Source organism: Cyprinodon tularosa, unplaced genomic scaffold (genome assembly GCF_016077235.1).
Source record: "Cyprinodon tularosa strain WSP-4 unplaced genomic scaffold, ASM1607723v1 ctg203, whole genome shotgun sequence".
NCBI classification, from domain to species: Eukaryota; Metazoa; Chordata; class Actinopteri; order Cyprinodontiformes; family Cyprinodontidae; genus Cyprinodon; species Cyprinodon tularosa.
In genome coordinates, this window is record NW_024038748.1 from 433102 (window position 1) to 444663 (window position 11562).

An 11562-nucleotide genomic window follows, 5' to 3' on the forward strand; every position below is an offset into this window, starting at 1 on the left:
AAAATATATAACAAAATATTGAGATGTGAGAGCGGATCTGAATGGGAGGGTTCTTGCTTGTAACATGCAGAGGTTTGTGTTTGGAAGCTGATCTCCCTGCAGGTAGAAATCAGTTTAAAAGTCAGTAAACAAATAGGCTGCATCAGGACTCGGCAACCTGTTCGCCTTTCATTCAAATCTGTCAAAAAGCCGATTCCTCTGTGCAGGAGGGCTGCTGTTTCACTCCACGGTGCTTTAACTGGAGTTGGTGTGTGGGAGGGAGACACATCGGCGTTCCGGTCGACGACACGCAGTCCGAACCCGATCTAAGGACATGGCGTCAGCGCAGCCATCAGCAGCTCCATCTTGTAGACGAAGTTGCGTCCCTCCATCTTGCTCCAGTTCACCTCCTTGTACGGCCCCCTGAGCTGACTCCACTTGGTGTCCTGGACCACGTCGCTCTTGGGCAGGTCTTTGATCTGGCTGCGGGGGAACTGGACCAGAACCTTACAGCCGCTCTCTGGGCCGTTACGCACTGAAAGACACAGAGGTTTAGGCTTCATTTCAGACAGTTTAAAGCAGCTCAGGCTTAGTTTGGTTAATAGACATCAAGCATTTGCAGGGAGCCGCCTGAACGCCGCCTCAGCTTGCATCGACCTGCCCTCTGATCTGACTCCTCCCTCTCCAGACCTCCTCGCCTGCCTTCATTCAGGATGCAAACATTTCTCTGAGCATTTCTGGTTGCTGTGAACCAGCTTTACCCTGCAGGGCGTTGATGCTTCTCCTGATGCTAAAAACAAATCTAATTTTTCCTGATTACTTTATGATCAAATTAAATCCATGTCTAGTTCTAATTATGGAAAGAAGCAATCAAAGAGTTTATCTTCTAATGTCTGATAATTCAGGGATTATTTTTCTGTTTTTTGTCCAAACATTTAGATCATTCATATCATCCCCCAGTGAAGGGCTAACCAATTAATAATCAGCGGGGTCTGAATAAAGAAAATCATCAACCAGTTAAGGACCAGAGACATTTTTAATTATTTAATTACTTTAAACAGAATTTAAGACTGAAATAAAATGAGTTTTTTATGCATCCATGTTATACATTGAATTTTTGAATAAAAAATATAATTTTTTTCCTTTTTTAAAATCTAAATTGTTTTGAAGTAGAGAACAACAATCTTTTAGTTTGGTATATAGACAATTTCCTCACTCACTTTTTTAATGAAACCTGAACTGTTTTTTTTTAACCCTTTTTTCTGGCTTAATGAGAGCAGTGGGCTTTATGCTGCCCTGCAAGGCTTTAAACCTGGGTTTGAATGGAGACAAAGTCATTCTAAAGCACATATTAAGGTGATCATTTTGAGCCTGGATCCATATTTATTTCTGATTCTGTTCATGGTGGAGAATCCTGCTCCACAGCAGCAGGTTGATCCAAACATACTCTAAATGTGCAGGGTCATCTTTGAGCACCATTTCACTTTTCTTTCACCAGTTCACCACAGTTCTTCCAGCAGTCCACACTTTCTTTGCTCTTTTTCTCATCATCTTCTCCTTCTTTCCCATCGCCCTGCTTGCCACAGGTTTGCCTGCTGTGTCTAAAAGTGGCTCACTGCAGTGATCCAGACTGACACAGCATATTGGCTAATTTGTATCACATGTAGCCTGGTGCCAGCTCTTCTTGAGGACTTTTCCATATTAACAGGAGAAGCGGCGCAAGTGAAGTTAGACACTGCTGTCGGACAACATGCGGTAATTTATAAATGTTTTACATCAGGTTGGGTCCAGATTAGCCAGCAGGTGGGCCTGGATCCGGACCCTGATCCACTAATCTGTGACCTCTGCCCAAGAAGTTCAGCAGATAAACAACAGATGCCACCTAGTGTCTAAAAAGGGGAAAGCAGTCGTTGCAAAGGTTCTAATGAAGCATCAGATTCTCACTTCCTCCCTAATAATAAACGCCACTATTCTCTGTCCTTCCAGTTGGCTTTCCTTTTCCCTGCTCCACATTTTAATGGTTTTTAGATTTCCTCCAGAAGAACAGGTTATATATATATATATATATATATATTGTCTTTTACATACACACATTTTCTAATTATGCAAATGTCTTTTTTAAATTATTCAATTACATTTTTTTTATTAAGTAATCTGATTAAATTATATTTCAATATCTGATAATCCAGATTTTCTACACTTAAATAGTTTATTTTTTTGCCTCCTGTGCAAGACCAACATGAAATGATACAAACTGCTGCTGTCTTTGTCTAAATAAAGTCACATCTGATTGGTTAACCTGCTTACTTTTTCTTTAAGAGATTCATGTTGTCAAGCAAAGAAGTTGAAAAATATGTAATAAAATAATTGATAAACATGAAAAGTTTACTTGTTATATAATCCGTGAGAAATACTAATTTCTTTGTTGCATCTCCTGTTTTATACAAAAAAAATCTTCCAATCTCAGTTATGGGAGTTTCCATTTTATTGAATTATGGCCCTGTTGGCTTGCCGTAGATGCCGTAACCTATATATCGTAGATGCCGCTCCTTATATCCTTTAGCAGCTATGGTTCTACAGCGGTGTCACCTACAGGCCAGAACCTTCTATGGAGGTCACCAAACTGCCGCTATAAGTTCTACAAACACATCCAAACATTCTTGGTTCTGATTAGGGGTGTAAATCACAGCCATCATGGCGATTCGATTCAGTATCGATTTCCTGACCCAACGATTCGATTATTTTCGATACTCAAGAATACACCACGATACGATTCGGTTCGATTATTTGGTAAATTTTTTATTTTTTTTTTGTCTCACACCTTACAGGCTAGACTATATTTCAAATTTGAAATAAATCAATGAAAGCTGTAATATCGTTATGCATTTTTTTTTTATAGAAACAACAGCAAATAACAGAAGTAGCTTTCTTCGGCCGTATCTAGACCCACAGTGTGTAGCACAGACCACGCTTCAATATTGAGCATAAATCAAAAATGTCTGCGTCAAGCTTACTGCAACACAATGCTGTAAGAATATAAACAGGAAGCGAGGTAGGAGGACAAAATAGGTTTAGCGCCACCGCAGCACGGGAGGGAGAATTACGCCCAGGAGAAAATGGATAAAAATAGACCGGAGGGAAAAAAAAAACATGAATCGATTCTCTTGCGGACGTGTCGATGCATCGGATCGTCGGCTGTTGGATCGATGCATCGATACAAAACGATTATTATTTACACCCCTAGTTCTGATCATGACTTGTGGACCTGAACATAAGCTGTATAGATGTCAGCATCGCAGGACGCAGATGAGAGAGATCCCTCTGTAATCTAAGTTGAAGGTAAGCTACATGTGGACCGTTTCTTTGTGTCAAAGTGATGCGGACAGAAAGAGGATGGAATTAGAGTTCTGAGTGATTTCTGTTTAAAGTCTCACCTGAGATGGCGTACTCTCCGTTGGGTGAAGCGACGGTGATGGCCGAGGCGTTCCCGATGCTCTCCACTGGGCCCAGTCCCACATGGTTACTGAAACTCAGCACATGCCAGCCCATGACTTTAGCCAGCTGCTGCACGGCGTGGACCTGATGCTGCGACATCTGAAACGAGGCGCCGTGTAAGACGCTGGGATCCAAACTCCAAACTCCGGAAACAAAGAAAGGAGGTATACCTGTGAGAGGAGAAAGTCCTGCAGCTCCTGCTCCTGGTGGGACAGCGTGACGACTCGTCCGTCCCTGTGCACCACCCTGATCTGCTCCACACCGATGTTGAGCTGCAGCTGGATGGATCTAAACACAGAAAGGATGGTTATATGGGAGACGTGACGGACCAAGCACAGGACGCCTCCCCAGCTGGTCCACTCACTTGCAGATCTGCTCATAACCATGAGAGGTGATGAGCACCTTGACGCTGGACTCATAAACGTCGTTGATGTTGGACCAGTGAGCCTGGATCTGAGGGTCTTCGATCCGGCTGGCTAAGCTGTCGATGGTCCGGGCCGTCCTGCGTGGGAAAACACACAGTTAGCCGCTAACTTCCCCGCCTGCTGGTCGATGTTCGTACAGCAGAATAGTTCTTTCTGATCAAAGATCTCTTTCTGATGCCGCTACCTGCTACGGAGGAAGATGTGTTTGGCCTGTTTGATGATCTTCTCCAGCAGCCCCTCGTTCTGCTGCAGGTTGGCGATTTCCGCCTTATCGTAGGCCATCGGACCGGCCAGGCGCAGCCGCTTGTGGCCGAACGGGGCGCTGGCCGGATGAGGCATGACCACCGAGCTCAGCTGCTGCTTGTGGAACTGAAACGGGAAACCGGCTATGATTGTAAATATCGAAATCATTTGTTTGGGGAAGCGGTGTGTTCACGTTCGGCTGGGTCCGACGGAAACTAGCGAAGGCCGTTTGCCGTCTCACCTCTCTCATCATCTGATGCAGATTGTGTTCCAGTACGTGAAGATGGTCGTCTGGTTTGGGTTTCTCTGGAGAGGCTCGGTTGCTCTTCTTCTCTCCAGTTGAGTGGCACAGTGAGATGGAGAGCTGAAGGCCTGAGAGATTAAAGATAATGGGACAAAAAAAACAAGCAGATTGAGTTTATCCACCTCTTTGGTGAGACCGGGTTACCATATAATATCTGGTTATTTATGATGTCTTATAATATAAAGGAGGATCTGCCACACTGAAAAGGCGCACACACCTCCGCATTGTGCATATGGCCTGCTAGACCATGCAATCTGAATTTTAAACACAGAATGTGTTATTTATGCTGCTTTATTTATGCTTCTGTGTTTTATCTACGCTGCTGATTAACAGATGATGCTGAAACTGTCAGTAGAGGTGCAGAAAGCAGCCATACTTTTATGGGAATTCTGAGGAATATAAGCAAACATCTAAATGTAATGTGATAGTGATTATAGGAGTGCTGGGTGATCAATAAAATAGCTGGGATTATCTTATTTGATGTTACTCTATGAGAAGCAGCCTCCTCCACTCATGTTGTCCCCGCCTGATGTCCTCAGCAGTCTCACCTGGGAAAGGCTGGGAGATAATCTGGTTCTTCACAACAATGTGGGGAATCTGCGATTTAATCTGAACCGCTTCTCTGGAAAGCTGCGCGAAGATCTCCTTACAGAGCAAAACGTTCTGAGCCGCCTCCAGCTTGATGTGCCACGGCTGCGCTCCTGAAGACGACGAAGGAGGCGGGCGTCAAAAAAAGGCAGAAATACATTTTTATTTGTTTTTTTTTAGGAGCTGCTTGAAGAACCAGACCTGCTTTGTTTTTCTGAGGTCTCCTAAACAGGTTTACGGTTCCAAGGTCACCGATGTCTGGTGCTTGTTTCTGGATGGACACCTGAAGACAAACGTCGGCTTTTCTTTATTTCATTTCCAACGATATTCACCATTTAAAATCCAATCATACTGGAGGATCAGAACAAACCTTGATATAAGCAGATCCTTCTAGGTCACTTGGAATCTGGACATCCAAGGGACAGTAGTCCTCTGGGAGCTTTTTGTCCAGATCAATGTCAGTGTTTTTGATCACCTCGAATGTGCCGGGGTGAGGAAAAAGGGAACCTGCATGATTTCATTACATGGTAGAAAATTAACAAAAATTTTTGCTCTAAGTGAATTAAGTACAGTAATGTTTCTGAACTTTTCCTCACCTGCACTCCGGTAACTGAGGTCTCCCAGGATCTTGTCTCCGACTTTGCGAAGTTTCCACTGAGATCGGAGTCGCAGCAGCTCAGAGTTGAAGTCGCGCTGCCTCTGGTTCTCCTGGTTCTCGGCCACCGACTTGCTGAGCTTCTCGGCTCCTTTCAGGAGGAGCTGTGCCGCTGTGGCCAGCGATTTCTTTTTGCTGATCAGCTGGAACACCTGCTGCGTCTGCGGGTGGAACATCAGAGGAAACCAGTGAGAAACCTGAAGCTTTTATAGTACTCAGAGGAATCAGATCTGGACCGGAACACAGGCTGTGCTGAAAGCGATACTCTTAGCTGCCGAGTATCAATAAGGTGCTTAAAGAGAAGTTAGAGAAAATAATGAGGTAAATGGAAACTGTGTTTTTCATGCAGCTGCACAGGATTAAGAAAACAAACATTATTATAATTCAAGTCTTTATCAACTTTATTATTTATTTAAAGGTATAGAGGACAATCTTTTATCTTCCGGGTGGATCTAGGGAATTTAACTCCCTAGATAATAATTGCACACATCAGTTTTTTGCATTTATCTCTGTTTAAAATTGATCCTCCTGCTCCACAGATTAATTACTTTCACCAATTTCCTCTGCTTTTCATAAGAAGGTCCAAATGCATTTGCTACTTCACAAAAAGGGTTGGATTTTTCACTCGGTACGCTTCCAGATGATTAATGCCGGTTAATTACTGGCTTACAATTTGTCAGACAAGGGGAATATAGTGGGAAAATAAATGAAAAAAGAAAATGTAGGAGAGCTCTCCACGCAAAGCATTATGGGATTTGCTGTCACAGATTTAAACATAAATCTTTTTGAGTTTTTTGTTATGGTTTCGTTTTAACCTTATGCTATATAGAGCATAATCTGAAGAAAGAAAAGACTAAAATCCAGATAAACACGGTTTGATCAGATTTTGCTGCTCTGAGCATGTCCCATGATGATGTCAGAGAAGCACTTTAACGAAGAAAATGTAAAAAATGTATAAAGCATCAAAATTGTCTCACAAAGTCATAAAATATTTTTTAAAGACATGTATTAGGATTCTTTAGTGAGTTAAGGATAGAAATAAGTCATTTTAGTACCATGATTAGATTATTTTTGGACACCTGGATGTATATCTGTTTACGCAGTACAGATCGCACTTCCAGGATGGATTGGGTAGTGACAAGCATAAAGCAGTGATCCTCTGTCTGTAAAGTCAAACTCTATATAATGATTGAGAGATTTAGGGGTTAGGACGGATGTTCAGGCACAAAAAGCTTGTATGAGCTACAAGAACAGCAACTTTTAAACAGCGAGGAAAAATAGACTCATCAATGCTCTCACGTGCGCATTTAAAAAAAAAAACATTCTTTTTAATTTGCGAAAATCCTCCACAATACTTTTAATGTTACGGATCAGAACTACAACTACCTGTTTCAGAACTACAACTCCCATATCAGAGCATCAAATATGGGAGATGTTACAGGGATATGTACCAAAGGCTTTTAAGGTTGCTGTAATTATAAACCTTTACCTAAGAAACCGTCTCTTGTCCCAGATGACTTGGTCAATTACAGACCTATATCCAAAATTCCTTTCTTATCTAAAATCGTTGAGAAAGTAGTTGCCAAACGTGTTTGACCACTTAGACCATAATGAACTTTTTGAAGAGTTTCAGTCTGGCTTTAGAGCTCATCATAGCACTGAAACAGCTCTGGTGAAAGTCACTAATGATGATACCCTCATGGCCTCAGATAATGGACTTATATCTGTGCTCGTCCTGTTGGATCTCAGTGCTGCATTTGATACAGTTGACCATAATATTCTTTTAGAAAGACTTGAATATTTTGTTGGAGTTAAAGGAACAGCGCTAGACTGGTTTAAATCTTATGTATCTGACCGACTTCAATTTTAAATCTTGCTCATGCTCCAGAGTTACCTGTGGTACTCCACAGGTAACTCTGGAGATGAGGGAACTGATAGAGCGAACAGATAGATGAATAGATAGAGGGAACACTCAAATAAAACAGCCTAGATCTGAATTAAATTAATAATTATCATTTGAATAATTTTGTTATGTACAAAACTGAAATTGCTGAAAGCAAAGTCACACAAAATTCATCCATCAACACATTTTTCTAACCAATGGAAAGGAATTGATATATGACATTTTAATTAACTACAACTTCCAATTCCAGTTAATGATCGATTCATAATCTGTTGGTAAAATTGAATTAGAATAATTTGAAAAAAAACACATGAACAAACTGTTGGGAACTTCTTTACTTGTAAAAGGAGAGGTTAGTTAAAAAGGCCAAACTGATGCTGACAGGTCCAGCCCCCCCCCCCACATGCAGGATGAATCTAAGCTGCTTCCATTCAGATGCAAACATCTGCTGCCAAGATTCAGGAATGAAAACCCCAAACATTTATTTATCTAATCAGTGATTCAATTTTTTTCAAGGTTTGTTGTTTTGCTCCAAGTATGTCTGTGTTTTCCTTTTCGCTGTGACATCATTTCCCACCTGGACATAATAAAGGTTCTTCATCTTGAACACATTGTTATATTATTAATTGATGTAGGAGCATTTCTGCATCGACAGACTGAAGCAGCTCCTCAGTCTACAGACGTTTACTGAGAGTCTTTAGCAGCTTACTTTGCCGGCGGTTGGATCATGAGACACCGGATCTAAGGCCATGTACTTCTTCTCCTTCACCACGCTCAGGACGTCATGGAGAACACACATCTCTGTCAGGGCGCCGCGCAGATTGTTCCGTACCGAGTCCCATGGCCAAAGAGACGGCTGGAACTTGACTGTTCCTGGAAAAAAGAAAGAAAAACAACATTCAGCTTTTTTTGGGAGCAACTTATATTCAGTTTGAGCTATGGGGTGAATTTTGTTCATTTATTGTTATCAGCAAAGAACACATTTTGTAAATTGAAATTTAAAAAGAAAGAAAAGTACAAAACACAAGTAAATTCCAAATTTTAAAAATCGAAATTTGAAAAGAATTTTAGAAATAAAACAGAAACACATTTTGATAAAAAAAAAAGCTTTTTAGAGAAATGTTGCAGTTTTCTCAGACTGGTTTTTTTTTTTTATTCTACATGCATTTATATGTTATTTTCTTTCTTTTTACATATTATTTTTTTCCTAATTTAATTTTTCATCTTTTACACATTTGATATTTTCACATTATTTTTCATTTCTGATTTCCAGATTGCGTTTTAAGAATTTGAGTCTTTTAAAGTTGCATTTTATAGATTCAATTCTCTTTGTTTAAGGTGGTCGGCTTTCCTCTGGACTGAGATAAAACACATATTTTTATTGGGCTGCACGAACGTTTGCAACAGTATTGCATTCTGTCAATGTGTGCGTCAATAGCGAGCCTCTCTGTTGGGATTAAGAAGAATATGATCTATGAAATACAATTTATAAAAATCAACCTGAAAAACAAAAATAAAATAAAAAATATACAAATCTGTGAAAAAAAAAAATGAAAGAATTGTACATAAAAACACATAAAATCTGAGAAAACGGCAAAATTACTTTCAAAAAAATCTTTTCAAAGGTTAATTTCTGGTAACAGATTTAAATGGGACGCTCGACATTCTGGCTGCTATAAAGTAAAAAAAACTTCTCCCGGTTCTGCTTTCTTACCCTCCTCCTCCTCCGCCTCCTGCTTGCCCCACTCTCTGTCTCTGGGCTCCCCCTCGCCCCCGTCGTCCTCAGAGTCGGAGCCCTGGCTGAAGTCGATCCTTTGGGCCAACTTCGTCAGGTTCTGGGACATGGAGAGGGGAGGGACGTACGTCTCTGTGCCATGGAAGTCCACTTCCTGCACCTGCTTCTCACAGGAAGACTCGATGCTGATCCTCACAGCTGGACCACCAGACATGACGAGACCGGGGCTGCAGAGAGAAAGAGGAAGGTTCAGACACCAAGTAATATTTGACCGTTTTTGGGCCCATTTTTGTTCTTATTGCAGGACCCAAAATCAAACCTGTATAACAGAGAAGGGACTAGGGAGAAATCCCAAAATCAGGGAGTCTCCTCTATGCCCCAATCCTTCACAGAATCTGAGGAGGGAGCTGAAACTTTAGACTGAAATAGGTTTCTATGTAGAGGAGGGACCTAGAATCCTTCCTGAGACCCCTTCCAGAACCACACATACAAAGTTTATACCTTTTTATTTCCTTGGTGGCAGCTAGTGATGGGTCCAGCAACCCCGATGCATCGGTGCATGCGTGGAGCCCATAGAGCAAAACACTGTATCGGTGCGCATGTTGTTTCAAGAAAGTCATGTCACCGATACAGGAGATGTTTCTAATTGACTGCCTCATTAAACTGTGTTTAAAAACGTATCTGTCAACATGATGCATCTGCTAAAAAAAAAAGTAATAGGAACATTTCAGCCGTTGCGTCTTTATTTTAATTTTTTTATTGTGTTAATACTTTTCCTCTCAGCTATCACTCAACTTATCTCAATTAAGTTATTTCAAATTGACTCTTAGTTTATTTAATATTTTTACTGTACTTATTTTAAAATTATGATTTAAAAACCTAGTCCACAAGCATCCTCATTCACATTTTCCCCTAAATTTTTACATTATTTATTGGCTGCATCTAAAAATATCAAATATATTTTCAATGTAAACATAGATATGAAATAATACAATATAACCTACAATAACGTAAATTAGAGAGACAGCAAGCTGCTGTTAAATTATATACTAGGTCATCTAATCAATTCAGTTTAGTCTGTGAAATAAGCTGCCTGTAGTGTCTTTAAATGTCCAGCAGGTGGCAGTATTCAGTGAGACGGGACCACGCAGCATCAAAACAATTTGGCAATGAAACGCTTCAAAATGCCTCATTAACCATCACTAGTGACAGCAGGTTGTTTCAAATGGCTCTATAAATATAGTTTAGGTGAGAAAATTTCCAAAGTTTTTTTTTTACCCCACCAAGTTCTAAAGATCAATGCCATTCTCTGAAAACCCGATTTTTTAGGTTTAATATCAAATATATCAGTTATATTCTGAACTTTGATCAATACTCTGTCTGAACACAACGAAAACGCATAAACAATAAGAGGTACATTTAAAAAAACGTTTCCAGTCATGCACTTTTAAAACTATTTGGAAGAAATAACGCATAAAATGTACAGCCTATGATCTAATCTACTAATTCAGACAAAGTGAAAAAAGAAACCTGTTAAAGAATCTATATTCTATTTAAAGCAATTACTTTCATTAAAACTCAATACAAACACTAGAATTCTCTCCTTTCATTGTCTTCCTGCATTGATATAGCAACATTAGCTCATTTTAGCTAATCCATCGCAATAAAATACTAAATGCCAGAACTCACAATTACAAATATAACCACGTCATATACGTTTTATTTGAGTAAAGCTTACCTGTTGATAAGAATAGACCAGAATATATGCGGATTAACGCTAAAATATGTCAGATTTTGAGCACTGTCTCTGGCTCATTCTTAGCCAAGAACGCAGGAACTACAGGGTCTGCACCATTTCACCGCCAGGGTAGTAGGTCGTCGTCTCTGCGCGGGAGGAAAACCGCCAAAATATCCGCCTAAAGACAACCACTCTATTATAGGACCCAACCTAAACATTAGAAGTTGTGTTCACGAAAGAATACCTGAAATGTTTATGCTATAAACGCCCATTAATGGCCATGCAGAAACCCGTTAGAAGTCTGTTCTTTTTAATTGAGTTGCAGACAGTGGCCAACTTTTCTGCCGGTGAAAGAAAAAAAAGCGGACCCGGTGTCACAGCATTACAGACCCCCTAGCGTTTTTCACAACTAAAATAAAAGCCCGCTTTCGATACTGGAGGCCAACTTTATTTGTGTTTCAAAATATATATGTCATATCAGGCTGTTATTATTTTAA

The 11562-nt window shown here is 40.4% G+C and overlaps 1 protein-coding gene across 1 annotated transcript; it reads right to left on the bottom strand.

Annotated features, from left to right (window-relative positions):
- Positions 1-2: 2 nt before the first annotated feature.
- On the bottom strand, positions 3-11225 carry med17 (mediator complex subunit 17). Its single transcript, XM_038284865.1, has 13 exons — positions 11066-11225; positions 9307-9554; positions 8302-8465; positions 5631-5850; positions 5405-5541; positions 5236-5317; positions 4995-5147; positions 4384-4514; positions 4084-4268; positions 3839-3976; positions 3645-3762; positions 3414-3573; positions 3-514 (listed from the first exon to the last, which is right to left on the bottom strand). Exons 2-13 carry the CDS (start codon positions 9539-9541, stop codon positions 306-308), a joined length of 1932 nt encoding a protein of 643 aa, XP_038140793.1. The 5' UTR covers positions 9542-9554; positions 11066-11225; the 3' UTR covers positions 3-305.
- Positions 11226-11562: the final 337 nt, after the last annotated feature.

What these genes read in the sequence shown, in the direction of transcription:
- med17 (XM_038284865.1), bottom strand. Translation starts at nt 9,541, where the DNA reads ATGTCTGGTGGTCCAGCTGTGAGGATCAGCATCGAGTCTTCCTGTGAG. An exon ending in ATGATCCAACCGCCGGCAAA is followed by an intron (nt 5,851 to 8,301) that starts GTAAGCTGCTAA and finishes TTCCACCCGCAG; the next exon opens with ACGCAGCAGGTGTTCCAGCT. An exon ending in TGCATCAGATGATGAGAGAG is followed by an intron (nt 4,269 to 4,383) that starts GTGAGACGGCAA and finishes TTCCCGTTTCAG; the next exon opens with TTCCACAAGCAGCAGCTGAG.